Source organism: Populus alba, chromosome 18, assembly GCF_005239225.2.
Source record: "Populus alba chromosome 18, ASM523922v2, whole genome shotgun sequence".
NCBI lineage: Eukaryota > Viridiplantae > Streptophyta > Magnoliopsida > Malpighiales > Salicaceae > Populus > Populus alba.
In genome coordinates, this window is record NC_133301.1 from 7,749,402 (window position 1) to 7,767,229 (window position 17,828).

General features: G+C 37.1%; 1 protein-coding gene across 1 annotated transcript; it reads right to left on the minus strand.

Moving 5' to 3' along the window:
* Nucleotides 1-8,873: 8,873 nt before the first annotated feature.
* LOC118056678 (AT-rich interactive domain-containing protein 4) lies at nucleotides 8,874-17,828 on the minus strand. The gene is made up of 15 exons (XM_035068960.2): nucleotides 16,741-17,828; nucleotides 16,432-16,623; nucleotides 16,215-16,268; nucleotides 15,874-15,962; nucleotides 15,174-15,447; nucleotides 15,020-15,076; nucleotides 14,428-14,459; nucleotides 14,030-14,165; nucleotides 13,733-13,906; nucleotides 12,866-13,426; nucleotides 12,165-12,302; nucleotides 11,985-12,083; nucleotides 10,204-10,304; nucleotides 10,018-10,108; nucleotides 8,874-9,624 (listed from the first exon to the last, which is right to left on the minus strand). The coding sequence occupies exons 1-15, from the start codon at nucleotides 16,885-16,887 to the stop codon at nucleotides 9,529-9,531; spliced, it is 2,241 nt and encodes a 746-aa protein (XP_034924851.1). The 5' UTR covers nucleotides 16,888-17,828; the 3' UTR covers nucleotides 8,874-9,528.

The window sequence follows — 17,828 nt, forward strand, 5'->3', positions numbered from 1 at the left end:
GATCGTTCAAAACTCAACCTTTTAACGAAAATAAAAAAGTTATAAACAAAAGCCAACACTGAAAGCTATTTTACTAGGCTGCTTTATCCTCAGTACCTAGCTTCGGCAGATTCACCAGCCCAATATCATGAGATGCGATAGGCTCATTCGAACTGAATAATGTGCGAAAATAGTTTAGAGCCTCTATCATCTGTGCACCACACCCCGTCGGTAAGGAAAAGACCATTAACCCGGTTCTGCTTTTACGATCGAACTGCTGTTAAAGTGTGAAAATATTTTGTATTTTTATCACCACAGCGAACCCATTTCTCTCTAGATTTTTTAAACCAAAGGAGTTCTTCCTGAAAAAACAAACCACATTATACTCCTTACTTAACTGTCTTTCCTGTCTAAACAAAGCATCTGAGGGAGCAGTATCCATGCAACGCTGAACACCATTGATACGGCCTTCCGACGACTTCCTCTTCCTCCTATAGATGTTTCCAAAAGCTATCCTGTTTAACTTAATAGATTCCTTCCGAACTGCCTCAAGGCCCCGAAGAACATCATTACTACTTCTATTCCAGGCTCCCGCGCGCCACAACCTCATGGAACTCAAGATGAGATGACCACATGAACTGCTGTAAACCCTTGCCTCTTCCAGAAAACAGCCACCCTGTCAAATCGAACATGAGTTTCCAGAAGCACTATAATGCTTCGATGGTACTTGCGGATCAGCTCTTTACAATGCCTCTTGCTAATCTGGTTTGCAGCACCGCGGTTTTCTGTTACGATTCACTGCCGACCAATCTCCGTGAATCCCGCAATTAGTAGCCTGAAGGACTGGAGTTATGGGATTGCATGTGCCGACCATAAAGTAGGGGTTGTTGCTAGGGTTAATTTCCGGTACTGTCCACCACCATACCTGCAGAAACACGATCAGGCTCTGGCGAGGTCTCCTGACCAGTGGTTGTTGAAAGGCAGTCCCTTCCATGATGACCATAGCACCCATATTCTTCACATATAATATGTAGAACTTCATATTCCACTTTATACCAGTGATCCCGAATCCACACCCTATCTACTACTGGTTGATTGAGAGAAATTTCGATGCAAATTCTCGTAAACCTTCCTCTTACCACATTCAACGAGTTCATGTCAATCTTGATAGGTGTCCCTAGTGTAGATGCCACGGACAAATGAAAGCTTTCACCATTGAACACAACATTCAGGCCCGTTAAGCGCACCCACACTGATGTACGATCAATTTTGGCTGCAGAGGAAACAAAATTCGAGGACCAGGTTCGCACCATTAAATAATGATCGTAGATCATCCAAGGACATCCATTCACCACCTTCAGCCTGTTGCTTTCCTGATCAAATTTCACCATGAATTATCCATGAATTCAAAACCACCAGCCGGCTTCCACACGTTCCTGATCAATACCGAGCATTCATTTGAGTATAGCCAACATGGTTACCTGATAGCTTCACTTCACTGTGAGTCCCTCCAAGGGTAACATGGATCGATGAAAGTTTCATCATCTAGGAAAATCTTTGGAAGTAATCGATTTCTGTTTTCATATTCAATACGGTTTTCATATTCAATACGAATCAGCAAGGTTGTTAAAATCACGATTTTAACACGGCACGGAAAGCCTTACACAAACTCGGATCGTAAAATCGTAAAATCATAAGGAATTTTAAAATACATTAAAAAAAAATTCATGTTTCAACAAGCACCTTAAAAAACATGCTGTGTGTCATGTAAACTAAAACCAGCTTCATTCTCTTCATCTTCCTCATCATTAATGAGAGCTGATTCAAGGAAAAATTGCTTGAAAATTAAAATTCAATGACCAAATTGAATGTCCAAAAACCCAAGACTCGCTATAACTCAAGGATTCAATTGTTAGAAATCAATTATTTCTGATTAGGGTCCCAATCTGTCTAGGACTAAAGTGAAAAACAGCCATCATATCGTCTCCTACGCTTGCGCGGATGAAGCCTCGTCTTGATCCAGTTTTAGCAAAAAGATCCCCTTTATTCACAGCAAAAAGAGCCTCCTTTCACATTCTTTTAGACCCAATGTATGAACTGATGCATGCAAGAGATGATCAAACCAAGAACACGCAACAAGATCATGGATTCAATTTAAGACTTGTACAATCCAATTGAGATGCACCTCTTTTCTAGTGTCTCATACAACAATTGTTCCTTCGAGCTAATAGGAGGAGACAGTGCGGGCAAACTCGTTTAATCGGTTCACCCAATTTTAACGATTTTACCTGATTTTGACGAGCGATTTAGCACGTAAAGCCTATATTAACTCGTAAAAACATACGATTTTACGAGTTGAATCGTGATTTTAACAACCTTGTGAATCAGTTGATTCGCCAGAAGATCCACTATTTCCCGTGGTGGTGGAGGAGCTTTCGTTCCTACCTCCTTGTCACGGTATGACATCTACACTTCTTGATATTTCTCATGCTTCCTATACCTGTTGGCACCACCTATGACGTCAGGTGGCTCTCCTGAACAAGTATCCTTCGAAGTTTCTGTCGTCGTAAACTTAACCTCCATGCAGAGAGACACTCGTTTAGTTCTTTATTTAATTATATTATATGATAACGAGGATAAATGCCTGACATGTGTGGGGGTACATAAAGAAAATGTGCTAAAATTTAAATAAAAAATAACTATAATTTTATTGGAAAATAAACTAAAATTCTAATGGTATTTTAAAAAATAATAAACTAAATATATTTTAAATTAATAAAGTAATAAATATAATATATATTAAGTTATTTAATTTCAAATTAAAAAATTAAATTAAAAAAAAAATAAAAAGCAAAAAAATACCAAACTTGCGAGCTTAAAAGGCCCGACATGCCTAGCACAATGAAAATTAGGCATATGACGTATGGGCTTGACAAAATAGGTTAGTGCACCTAATATTTTTTTATTATAAATATAGACGGATTAACATATTATCTATAAATAAAAAGGTGGATTAAAATTAAGATGTATGTTTTATTCAAAAACCTAATTTCTACTTTATTTTTCTCTTTGGGCACTATAAAAACACTTTTATAACATTAAAAAAATGATTTCTCAACTAAAAAATTCCAAAATCTATTAAAAACACAATTAGTAAAAAAATATCTCTGAGCTCTAATATACTTCTTCCAACAACTTCAAAACTCAAAACCTTCTAAATGAAACTCCTCTTATCAAAATAAGCATTTTGACACCAAATTTAAACATTTTTATCATCGAATTATGACCGACCTATCTTTTTTCTCTCTTATCTATTGTTTTTCAGCATCTTTCTCTCTCTCTTTAAGAATTAAGTAGGGGTAAGTATTTTTGGTTCGGTCTGGTTTTGGGTCAAAATAAATAATCAAACTAAAAACCAGTTCGAACCGACCATATTTGGTTCAGTTTTTCCCCTTCCAGACAAGTTTAAACCGAAATTATTTCGATTGAGCTTTTTTCTGGGTTTTTTCACTAGCCATATTTTTAAGGATTTATACTTTCGTCATGTTTCTATTTTCATAGCTCTATGCCTATTTTCTAAGAAATCTTGGCTTTCTCAACAAGCATGACTCTTTCTTAAACTAGTTAGGCATGCATGATATCTATAAATTCAATCCTAGTTTTTTTTCATTAAATTCCTACTCAAAAATTAAACTTTGCAAAAAGATACACAAAAGAAAAGAAAAGAAGTCATTTGATTGGGCAAAAAAAAAAAACAAAGGGAAGATCAAAAGATATCTATTATTGAAATGTAAAACCATCAAAATATTATTATTTAAACGAGAAAAAACCAATTACAAATAGTTTACATAGATCCTCGCCTTTCATTAAGTGCATATTGTTTTTATACTCGGTCTTTTCAATAAATAATCAAACCTAATTTCCAATTGTTGTCCTCGCAAAACCAGCATCAAGGAGAAGACAAAAAAGTCTTTTAATAGTTCAACATAATAATCTTCTTCGATTATATGTGCATGAAAAATTATATAACAATTACGAGATTATGTGAGAAATAGATAGAAGAAGGATAAAAAAAAATTAAAAGCAAAAGTAAAGAGAGGTGAAAACTAAAAAAAATTAAAAGTAAAAGTAAAGAGGAGCGTGCCTTCAATAAAAGGACTGGGGAGCATGGAGCAGGATTAATTTAGGAGGGGCAACTAATTTTTCTTCAAGGAATGTTATTTTTCTTTGTTTCAATTTTAGTCCCTTATTTTCAAAAAAATTTCAAATAATAAAATCATTTTTTTATATATAAAATTAAGCATGAACCCATTGTCGGGATTTTTTTTTTAGATCAAGAAAACACACATAAAAAGTATATTGAAACAAGTTATCAACTTCAAATCTCAATCAACATAAAAATGAAAATTAAAAAGAAAAAAAGAAATAATAACCAAGGCAAAAAAAAAAAAAATCAGAGTTTGCACCCCATTTTCTTATAAAAAAAAGAAGATATTATATTTTTCTTTGTTTTAATTTTTATCCCTTTTTTTTTAATTTGTCACTGACAATAAAATCTAAATTTTTTTTTTTATAAAATAAAGTATCAACTCGAGATAACCACATAAAAATAATCAAAATAAATTATCAACCCCAAATCCTAACTAACTTAATAGTAAAGATAAAATTAAAAAAAAAAAAAATCATTAACCAAAAAACAAAACAAAATAAAAGGAAAAACACTGAATCCATAGTGTTCCCCCAAACGTGTGGGGAAACACTTGTCCCTTAACAATCCTTTCATTTAGGGATGTTTCATCCATCCAAGGTAGAAATAAAAGGGAATTTTAGGGCATTAAAAATATTTAGTATCTTTTTTTTTTTATCAAATCTTGGAATATTATAGATCAAAAAGATAGACTAGCTAGAAAGTCAGTAAGCCTATAGTACATTTTAACAGATAAAAAAAAAAAAACCAGTGGGAACAGGCTCCCAGCTAGCACAAAAGAAATATAACCAAAAGAAAAGACCATCGGTTATTTCAGGAACCCAAATAGTGCAGGTGCCAAGGATAATCGAGCAATGAAAATGCCAGAACTAACCATCAGAACAGACCATAACCATATAGATAGCATTCTTAATACAAAGAACCTCTAAGCCATAAACTGAATCCCACGTGAAGGCCATCTGCATGAGCCATGCAGCCACGTAGCAGTGTGAAGCAGGAGAGAACCAAGAGTCGAGAGCACCCCAAGAGGATAAAATGGCGTGCCCGACAATGAATGAAAAAAATAGAAATGCATGCATGTCACAACCTTCACCATGCACACCCAAAAAAAGCACCATGCAATCCAAGCCAGAGAGCAAAAGCTCCTGCCCCTCAACGATGAGAACTGAATCCAACCATCCTAGATGTTCACCCGACAGCCAATTAAAGATGATATTTTTCATGAAAATGAAACACAATATAAAAAAAAATTTGGAATCTCCTGAAGATGGTATCAACTCCTCTAGACTTTGCATCAAAGACCCGTTTGTTTCTTTCTTCCCAGATAAGATACACCGTGATGGCCAATGAGACTCTATGCATCTGAAACACTAGATTGGATCTCTTGGAGTATAACCCACGAAGTGCACTGTTGATGGTCAACATCCTCCTACCAATTCTAAGCCAAGCTTTTATCCTAGCCCACAAACTGCCAGTCCAGTTACAAATGAAAAACAAATGAGTGTGGGTCTCTGCTTCACACCGACAGAAAGCGCAAGAGGGGTCGGAAGGGATGAACCACAACCTGTCACGGGTTCTAAGTTTACCCATGATCGCCAGCCATAATATAAAACTGTATTTAGGCAAGGACCACTGCTCCCAGACAACTCGACCCCATGAGACTGTGGAACCAACCGGTCTGAAGAAATCATAGGCATGGGCTAGAAAAGGACCTGCAGAATTAGACCAGTTGGTCATCAAGGAGACACACTCCACCTCTGAGCCCCCACAATGTTGAAAGATAGCATCCTGAACAAAGATGATTGCTTTCCACAACGGGAAAGAGGAATGATGTGCTTGGACAGCTTGGACAGACCAAATAGTGCCACTACTCAAGTAAAAATGGTGGATCCAACGAATCCAAACCGAGTTTGTTTTAAGATGAATATGCCACGGTTGCTTACTAAGAAAACTTCTGTTGCGAGCACAAAGATCAAACAAACCCAGACCACCCTCAGTTTTAGGTAAGCATACAGTCTTCCAGGCAACAAGGGTTGAGGAACCACGACAGGCATTGCAAGTCCAAAGAAAATTTCTGCATATACTAATAATTTGCTTATCACTATTGCAGGGATAGGGAAAATATTCAACCAGAACTGGACTTTCCCAAATAAAACAGATCGGAAGAGCTCCAAACGCCCTGCATATGTAAGATGTTTGCCAATCCATCCTTTGACTGACGATTGCAGGTCCTGCAGAAGTGGGGTGAATTGACTTGCAAGCAACCGATGGGGGCTAAGTGGGACTTCAAGGTAGGTAGAAGGAAATTGCCCTTCTCTGAAGCCAGAGGCTGTGAGGATAGATTGCTTTTGAATAGAGCCAACTCCCCCAAAGAAAATGAATGATTTTTGTGGATTAATGTCCAAACCCGAAGTCTAGCCAAAGAGAGTAAGCTGCTGGAGAATACAAAGAACTGATGATAGGTCACCTCGAGAGAGAAGAAGAACATCATCTGCGAATGCAAGGTGAGTGATACCCTGAACTGCACACTTGGGAAGATACTGGAAACCCTCCTGCTGAGAAGCAAGTGTGAGCAGCCTTGAAAAGTATTCCATACAACATATAAAAATATACGGGGACAAGGGGTCTCCTTGTCGAACTCCACTGTGACCCGAAAAGAACCCATGAATATCGCCATTTATGGCTACTGAGTAGGATGCAGAGGAAATGCACTGCATTACAAGTAGGACAAAATGAGCAGGAAAACCAAGGTGGCGAAGAAGGCTTTCTATGAAGTCCCATTGCACATAGTCAAAAGCCTTTTTAAAATCCACTTTCAACAAGCATCGAGGAGACAAGCGTTTCCTACGATACTGGCAGAGAAGTTCCTGAACAAAATTTATATTATCGCTCATATATCTCCCACCTAAGAAAACATTCTGCATGGGGCTAACTATGTCTTGTAAAGCTTGGGCAAGCCGGCCAGCTAAAATCTTGGACAACACTTTGTAAATAACATTATAGCAGGAAATAGGCCTGAAGTCCGATGGGGAGGAGACATTCTCTGATTTGGGAACCAAGGCAATGATTGAGTGGCTAACCTGTTTAAGAAGCCGGCCAGAATGAAAGAAGTCCTAAATGGCCGCACAAAAATCCCCTCCAACTATAGACCATGCTTGCTTGAAGAAGGAGGAGGAATACCCATCAGGACCTGGGGCCTTTTCATTTTCAATACTAAAGACAGCCTGACGAATATCTTCGTGAGAAATTGGGGAGAGGAGAAAGCCATGAGAGCTAGATGGGAGGCACGGCCCACACTGAATAATTGCACTGTTAAAAGGAATAGTAGTCTTAGAAGTGCCCAACAGCTGTTGATAATATGCCACAAATTCATCCCCTATTTCCTTAAAAGAACTGCTAAGTTGGCCATTACTACATGTAATGGAAGGAATGAAGTTCCTCCGGTGGTTCTGCCCCATGAGAGTATGGAAAAACTTAGAGCCTCTATCACTGTCCTTGAGAAACTTGCATTTTATTTTTTGACTGAAGAACTGTTTCTCTGCAAACTTCAGATAAGAGAGTTCGGAGCGTAGAAGCTTGTCCTGCTCAAACAGAAGTTGGTTATTCCTGTCTTGCTGGAATGCAGTTTGGAGATGCTCCAGTTGAGACTCAAGTCGAGAAACTCTCTTAGAAATATGGCTAAAATGAAGACGATTAAGCTCTTTCAAGGGCCCCTTCAAGAGCTTGAGTTTACGGCAAAGAATATACATTGGGGTGTCATACACCAGAGAGGACCAACAAGAAGAGACCACCTACAGAAACTGATCATGTGTAGCCCACATATTAAAAAAATTAAAATTACGCCTACCCTGTACATATGGATCCAGCCTAACTGCTGCAGGGGAATGATCAGTAAATGCACCCGAAGGTTCAAAGTGCACATGAGTAGAACATTGCAAAGATGACCATGAGGGATTAATTAGAACCCTGTCAAGCTTACTCCAAACAGTGGCGTTTGTCCAAGTGTAGTGACGTCCAGTGTAGTTAACATCACGAAGGCCCATATCAAAGCAATAGTCTCAAAAATCAGAGACTTCATAAGAGGAGATAGCCTCACCATTGTGTTTGTTAGTAGAGGAAAGTAAGGAGTTGAAGTCTCCAAGAACCAGCCAGGGATGGTTGGAGTTCCAGCGCCTTAAATCCGCCCATAGAGGACGTCTTGCAGAGATGGTATTAAAGCCATAAATAAAAATAGCCATAAAGCTAACCTGAGAGATTAAGCAGGTGACTGAAATATGAATAGCTTGCACAGAGGAGGCAAGCAAAGCAACCCGAACTGTAGCCAAATTTCAAAAAAAAAAACTATTCTAGCAGTGTGGGCTATATCTGCATTAGAAAGATACTACCAATGCCTCACCCGAAATTTATGCATGGAAGCAACTCTGGAAAGGAGCATTTTGGTTTCAAGCAACCCACAAACATCAATCTTATGCTTCTTCACGAGGCTAACTACCTCATGTTGCTTCAGGGGATTGTTTAGTCCTATGATATTCTAGTTGTAAATTATCATAGTTTTGCAAGGGAAAGGGATACCCTTCCACTACGACTATCCCCTTCCACTACGACTACGCTACTTTTGGTTATGAGTCCTAACCCCACACTGGTCAGCCACATAAAGATACATCAAAATAAAAATAAAGAGTATTCATTGTCCAAATCCCAATAAAATACCTCATAAAAGAAATAGAATACTAATATTAAACAATGCCTACAAGATTAAAACATAAGACGAATAGAACAAGAAAAACAGAGACCCAACGATTTTAGTTCATCGTGAAGTCATAAGATCCTGATTATAATCATCCAAAAATATTAAATTGATATTCTATGAAAAACAACGACGCATTACCCTAATAAACAAAAGAGGCTAAGTATGAAGTCAGGCGTCGATCGGGATTCCATGCCCAGCGCTTTAGGACTCTGCAGGATAATTGATAGTCCGGCGTATCCCCATTACGGTTCGCAGAGTTTAGAAGGAACGGCCCAGAGAGAAGGTCTCTGTGGTGTTTAAATTAAATATTCGACAAAACTACCTGATCAAATTAAATTTCATGAAAAAAAAAAAAAGAAGAAGAAGAAGTATGCTCTGCAACTAGTTTATTGGCCTTTCCAGAGCACGTGGCAGGTGTGGGGGGGAATTGGGCTGGCTTCTTGCTGGCTTAATCATGTATGGAAACAACAAGGGGCTGGATAACACTACTATAATTACATTCCTCCTACTCTTTTTATCTTGTGCATTTATGTTGAGGGAGAAGAAACCACAAAAAAAGAAGAGAGAGACATTGGGAATTCAGGCCAGCTTGCTAATATCCATTTGCATTTTTCTGGGATTTTTTCTTGAAATTTGCGATGCTGCAGTGAGGACAAATATACTCCAGCCCGTCTGTCTTAGCATAGTCCTGCCATTCACCACCGAAAAACATTGAGTAAAATTTAAGATCCGTTCGACAATTTGCACTTCATGCGAACAAAAACAAATAAAAATAACAGTCCTGAAGACTTTTCGATCAATCAATCTAAAAAATGGATGCTCAATTCTTTTTTTAAGACTGCGAATTCATTCTTTCACCGATGATGACCTATGTTACCTAGGTAAAAGATATAATCTTTTACAACAAGACCAGGTCCCAAGTTCAATCATAGCCCTAGTTTCAATCAACAACTTTTATCTGCTTCAAGTAATATATTTGAAACACTTAATTTCAAGCACAATTCTAATCATCAAATAGATTTGAAACACTTAATTTCAAGCAACAATTCTAATCATCAAAGAAGCCTGATCAATTGCATACCTTAAAGGCACCGAGTCCCTGCCTCCTATCACAGCCAAAGTGAGCCCACTCGCCACATATTCCACAGTTAACCCAATCACCAGCTGCACTACTGTGAATATGATAACTCTAGTGTCAGTACATTGTATTTTCGAATGCAAATGCACGCGCACATGCAGGGAGAGGGTGAGTGAGAGAGAGAGAGACCTGTGACACAACAAGCAACATTCTCCATCTACATCATCATGGGCCAATTCATATTCCAAAAGGTAAGTTTCATAGTGCCTTTTCAGTGTATTGCCAACACCCTATTAAGCATGGAGCAAAAACAGGAAGTTACTCCAACTTGTAACACAATAAGCAGTTCAATATTGTACAAAGCAGAAATCATGAGACATAGAAAGCAAGAAATGATCATGCACAGAATAAATTTATGGAACCACCAGAAGAACTTTCAGCTGAAATCTATCATTTACTATAAATTATGTGGTGAAAACCCATTCCCATCAGTATTACAGGCATTCTGATTTGGTCATCCACAAAACGAAAAATGATTTGAAGGATGTATATGTTACTTTCATAGCTATAAACTATACACATAGAGATTTTATAATAAAAGCTGACTCGGCAGGAACCAAAATAATGAAGTCTATGTAGCCCAGCATTGCTGACCCTCTGCTTCATAAACTCAGCTTTGCTTACTAGTCATCTAAATCCAAGTACCATTTCACTAGCATACCAGTTATAATGAATATATTCAGTTTATTGGAGCAAAAGGCTAAATCAAATATGGGCAAGGCAAAGTTTTACAATTGGAGAAGCAAACGATAATGAACAAGGGAGCTAATAAGATCACATCAGACAAGAATGTCCAGCAAAAATTTAAAAAACTGGAAAAAAGAAACTAGTGCAGAAAATGCATGTAAATAGAAGGGAGCAGAAATGCTTTTATTTATTTATTGAGAATGAAATACTTCTACTTAAAAAATGGAATAATATCAGACAGACTCACTACTCCTGATCTTTTAGTACAATGGCATGTAAATGTAGTTACTGAAGAAAATAAATTACAACGCAGCAGGAAGAAAGCTTGGGGGCAAAGCAACAGAGCATGTTAACAGAATCAAGATGTTAGCTAAACAAACAAGAAAATGTGACAAAATTGAAATATCAAACAGAAAACATTTAATAAACAATTAAATTATGTTAAAATCTACAGCAAATAACACCATATATTTGAGATGGATACATACATCCCAAAGGTTCCAAAGTTCAACAGAAAAAGAATGTGGTTCTGCACTGCTTAGCGGTAACTTTAGCATAGTCACAGTATACGCAATCCAGGTCCACCTCACCAATATTGTGGCCAACTTTAAAGCACTCAACCAACATAAGACATCTCAAAAACCCAGTGTTGTCAAAGGCGAAAGGGGCTAAAAAGAGCCAACCTTGTAAAGTGCCTGAGGCACTAGGCACACGCCTAGGCACTTGCCTGAATGAACCAAGGCGATATGCTATAAATTAAAAAAAAAATGTAATATTATATTATATTATATAAATTTAATATATATATCTTCCCAATTAAGATTAGATCATTAGAAAATATAAAATACCATAACATGGTCATATAAAGTTATATTTTTTACCCTTAAAAAAAATAAGATAATTTAAAGTAGTAAGTAGCCAAATAGATTAAAAAGAAAAATGAAATATCAATTAAAAAAAAAGGACAAATAGGTCAAAACATAAATCATTTAAAAAAAATCCATCAAAAAAATAACTTCAAGTAAGCGCTAGCCTTAATGCCTTGCACCCACTCACAAGGCGCTCGCCTAGGCAGTGCTTCATTGAAATCCAATGCCTAAGGCTAATAAAGGTACTGGGGCCTCGCCTTGCCTAGAGCGCCTAGGCGAGTGCTTCAGCACCTCTTGACAACACTGTAAAAACCACAAACAAAAATAAGAAGAATTAGAAGTTGGAAAACTTACAGTCATTCTATTAGTCAATGTATGATTGCGCATCTTTGAGAAAACTTGTCCTTTCCAGTTGATTCCATTCCCAACATGAAAACCTCCTCTTGAGACCACCTGAGAACCCAGTATTTCTCAGCTTTCAGCACTACAGCCTTCGCAGATTTGAATCATAATGTAGCATATAAAAAGGCTCACCTCTCTATACAAGTTAAAAAGGTCGAGGCGTTTTGCATTGAGAATGGCATCAGGAAATTCAGCCAGTCCACCTTGAGGAACAAGACGAGAATGACCACGAAGAATCAAGAACTGCATTACATCCCTCAAGAATTCCTCCTGCCAGAAAATAAAACAAAGCGGAAAGATGTTTAAAAAATGATTATGATATCAATAATATGCATATAAACCACAAGATATAATAGGATTATAGGAAATCTAACTCTCAGATCCAAGATGATAAATGTGTTGCATTGGATTATCAGAATAGTTTGTACATATGAAGCAAAAACGTTCAAGTATCGTAACAAACTTGTTTAGTGGAGTAAATTTAATAGCACAGAAAGATGGTAAGTGACTGCTTGGTTAGTCACCAAACATCATAGAAGTTCCGTTACAAAAAATAAAAAAATAGAAATTACACACCAGGCTATTGACAGTACTTAAACTAGCCACGCATCAAAATCCCAGGACCATCCATGTCTCTGAGGTACAACACTTGGAAACAAATAACCTCAAACATATTACACATCAAATCCTGCATGGATGTCTAAGTTATAAACTCAAGAAACAAATGACTGGATAAGCAATCTACAAATTAAGATAAAAATGAAACCATTCCTAAGCATATAAAATTCATTAAAAAAAAAAAAAGAATTTGTGAAAATAAAAATGACATCTACCTCAGAGCAAGCTTGTATTGGAGATCTGCCACAACCATGTTTCTTCAAAGGCAGTGGATTAAGAGAAATAATCTGCTGAGCCTGATAAGAGTTTGACAATGATTTTCGATGCGTGACAGGTGCAGGCCCAACAACACTATGCTTCGGTGGAGTTGGCAAGCTAGGTTTTGTTTGTTCTCCATCATATCTTTCTGCCTCCAAAAATCCAGACAATGGTAGCATTTTATGACGACGAGTGTGAGGTATTGGCCTCATTGCAGCAACATACAACTTCTGTTTAAAATTTCCTCCATTTTCACCTCCACAGCCAAAAGTCAAGGGTTTAGTTTCTCGGGAAGGCTCAGATCTTTTTCGACAGGGGGCAGGAGGAATCAACCAGCTAGGATGCCTAGTGAGAACGGGGTTGCGTCGATGGGGATCTTTGCTCTGCTTTGTACAGAAGAAAAGGAGGCGATCAGCATCATCTTTTTCAAAAGAAGCAACTGACAGTCCTTGAATGCTAGCAATTCCTAGCATGACTAAGCTGCGGTAGGTTACATCTGGGGCCAGCTGCCGCAAAACCTGCAATGGCATTCCATAAGACAAAGCTATAAGAACTCATATTGCTTGATCAGTGTACCTCAGCAAAAGACTTAAACAAAAATTTGTGTAAGTAACTGCAACCAAACAGCTGTCCATCAGTTACTCTAAGCAACAGCTTATTGTTGCAAAACTATATGATCCTTTATTGGTATTATTTAATCACTCATCCAAGGAATGTATTGATGCAACTTCTTTTCTTCATCCATCAAATGAATTATCTACATCAGAAATTTGACTTTTTTTTCAAGGATAGGAACAGATAGGAAGGCTGTGAGACAATGTTACCTGTGATGCCCAAGTAGGAACCTTCATGGAAACTTCAAAAACACTTGCACCACAGGCTATGGATGCAGACTTTCGTGGCTCAGATGAAGGTGATTTGCTTTCATCAGAACTGGTCAATGCATGGACTAGCTGACTGTTCTCGATAAGCTCACTTTTAATATGATTCTCTAAAAGCTGAGGCAACAGCCCCCAACCAAAAAAAGAAAGGACCAGAAGTTATCAGGCAAATATAAGAACTTCAGAGAGACCATACAAGCAAGCACACTATCAACCCTTGCAGAGAAATTTTATCTTTACCTGATCATTAAAACAATTTTGTGCACTGCCGGACACTAGTAATGATATGTGAGCAGAACTACAGGTTGATAAATCACATCGCATTGTCACTACACCACGAGAAAATGACCCTGCCTGAAGAGGGGGAGGAGGAGCACTGCAAATGACAGTGAGATTTGTGAGCTAATAGAAACAGAAAGCAGTGAGACTAAAAGACATTTAATAACATAGAAGGTGCATTATGTTGATCGCAACAATAATTTAGAATTAAGTCACAACTAATGTCACATTAAGCTTAAAATGGTGCATGTGTCCACATGTTTATGCATGTATATGTACATTCATAAGTCTAGTATGTCAGTAGCAATATAAAATAAAAGGGCAAAGAAACAAGCAACTAGGAAAAAATCATTCAGTACCTTGTGCGATTATGAAGTTTACTCCCACGAATCTGAATGCACATGGTTGCAAAATAAATAAATAAATAAGAAGTTGCTTAATACAAAATAGAAGAGATGACTCAAATGAAGAAATATAAATTAGTGATAGCATTTAAGTATAAATAGAAAATATAAAAGCATATTTCCAGTATAACAACTGCTGGAACATAGATTACAATGAAACTTGTTACACTTTCATACTCAACAATAGAATGGCTAACCAACCAATATACTTGCACTCATAAAGGTGACATAAATCTCAGCTAAAGCCTAAATCATTTAATACTTCTAATTTAGTGATTTTGACATTTCAATTCTATGTGGACTGAGTGAAGAAGTATGGTATTTATCATGTCTCATAAATTTAGATATGAAAATTCCATGAATAACTAAGATTGTTCTGATGAAAAGTAAAAGGTGCATTTATCTGGAGAGAGAAAAATGGGAATAATGATATCACAGGCAATATCCTTGGCATCTTTGTGGTTTAATAATCTAGACCCAAGAGATGCTTACTGACTAGAAATTGAGGAACTCAAGAAATAAATACAAAAGCCAGCAACGAACTCACTTCAATGTTCAGGAGAGCATTGAGCCCATCCTCCAAAGATCCCAGCACACATGCATCCTGAAGAGTGAAGATGGTAACCAGTGAATGCTACCATGATATATTCAACCAAGCAACAAGTGAATAAATACTCAGAATTATGTAAATCAAAACATACCAATGTGCCTGTCAGTCCACAAACAAGAAACCTCATGGTCACATCATCATCATATATTTTTATAGCAGGAAGAGGCCCAGAAGAGCCTTCTTCACCCTGATCATCTGCCTCAGGGAGAGCAATATCAAACTTCGGAGGATCCCCAAGTAACCGCGGTCCGGGTTTACCGCCAACTTTTTGGCTATTGGAAGCTGGGGTATTGTTGTTCTGTACACAGTAGAGCCTAAAAGATGCATGAGCAAGTTGGAATGCATCACATGTATGGCTGCAAGAACTGCAATGCACAAGAGAACACAAAAGAGGATATGAAATATTCATTTATTTACTTATTTCTGAGTATTTATAAAGAAAAGCACGTTCTACTACTCTGTCAGGGATAATTAGTCCAGCCAAACAAATTGTCAAAATATGTAAAGCTCAACATCTGGTCAACACCAGCCAAACATGTTTTCAACATGTAAAGCTCAACATCTGGTCCACAATCTCATCATGGGAAAATAATTTGCACCCAAACAAATACTTACACAATTACCAATTTGTCACTGCTTCAAAACATGGATCCATGAGCAAAAACTACTAGACCACATATTAGATAGAGCCATCAAAACAATTAAGGATAAAGATGGAACTAAAAGAACAACACATGTTAGAAAAGGTGACTGTACAATGATAATCTTGATGTAAAAGTAGAAAAGCATACCTTTGAACCACTGACAACAATGCTTGACGAAAGTGAGAAGCAGCATAACATGAAAAGGCACTTTTCCAATATATAACATATGGAACTCCCTGCCACATGAAAACACTGGTTCAACAATGATTCATGAGAAGAAATCAGACAAACAATAGATACATACATACATACACATATATACAAGTCTTCAAATTCCAAGCACCATCTCTTTAAATATTTATAATTAGCTTAACCAGTAACTCCATCAAAAAAATAATAATCAGCATGCATCTTTCCCCAAAGAAACAATAATATCAGTAACTTAAAACAAGAAAAAGAAATACAGAACTATTGACGATTAATATAACCTTGGAGTGAAGTGCGTCGGCCAACTTTTCACCATTGGGGATCTCTAAATAAACCTGTACATACGTTTGAAGGTAGATTCAGTGAAATGCTATGATTAATGTTGCAAGCTGTACAATTATATCTGACAGGACTGGAAGATCGACAATGGAGTTCATGTCACTGACATTATAAACAAGAAGCAAGAAGTATAATAACATCTTGATGACCATCACTCACCGTGGGAGGCAACGTGGAACCAAATAATCCACATAAGGATTCTGGAGTGGACAAATCAACACCTGCCCATCTTAGAGATCCAATTTCTTCTCTATCTTCAACCTGCTCACCTTGAAAATACACAATGCTGGGCTCCAGAGACTGCAGCACTTGCCGAAACTCATCAGTGCTCGGATTATTCAGTACCTGAACCTGCATTCAAACAAAAACAGTAACAAACATCAAATCTTCAAACATAAAATTTAACTAAAACTCAGAAAACCCATAACCAGAAACGCTGATTTATCGCCCAAAAATTTTAAAACATACATCAAGCCGCCCAGTAGATGCAAGTTCCGGTAAAGGGTATCTGGGTTTATCATCAGAAAGAGGCAGTTTCTGCTCACCACTTTTACCACAAAGAACAGCAAGGAGAGTACAATGATTCCTTAAAGGACCTTGAGCATGAAACATCATGCATACATGCCAAGACCCCTCAATATATGTTTGAAAAACTAGACAACTAAATCGCTTTCCCCAAGAGCAGGAGCAATTACGCAATGGCTCCTTAAACCTAGAAACCTCTACACAATCAAATCAAAGAGCAAAACCCTAAACTTTGCTACAAATCTATGGATCCCAACTTAGCAAATCACCAAAAAGCCCCAAATTCTCGTATGAAACGCTCAAAACCAAACCTAAAAACACTCCAAATTGAAACTCAGCAACCCAGATGAGAAAGACAAGAAACCGAGCAAACCAGATAGCAAAACTGAGGAATTAGAAGGAAAAAAGAGAGAACCCAGCAGAGGAAGACAATCTAACAACAAAAAGGAACCCTAGATAGGAGTTGTGATACTATATCAGAGAAATAATCTCTCACGAAAGGACATCTTTTTTTTCCTTTCTATAATTAAAAATCTCTTCTTTGGCCGCCTCACGCACCGAACGAACGAAGAATAAATAAATAAATAAAATTCAATCCCAATAAATAAATTAGAATAGGAAATAGGAAATGTTTTCATTAAAATTCAATCAAAATCTTTTTATTTACCTTTATATTTTTTCGTTTTTCAAAACCAAAGTGTCAGTTTTAAAACTAGTGTTTTCCTTCACGCAAATCAAGTCAAAACAAGCAAGAAGAAAATGTCTAAAAAGAAATAAATTGGAGGTTTGTTCATTTTGTTTCACATTTGATTGGATAACTTTTCTAAATCATTAAAAAAAACATTGTGTATACTGTATCCGACTTGTTGCCCACAAGATCCTCGTATATTAAAAGAACCAACAAACATTTAACTTGTTTACGTGTTCTGAAAGACATATACTCCAGGGAACAAACATTAAACATTTGTGTGTATCAACTTCTTCTTTTTTTCCCTCTTGTGCATGTAGGGAGGTAGTATTGCTTTTGCTTT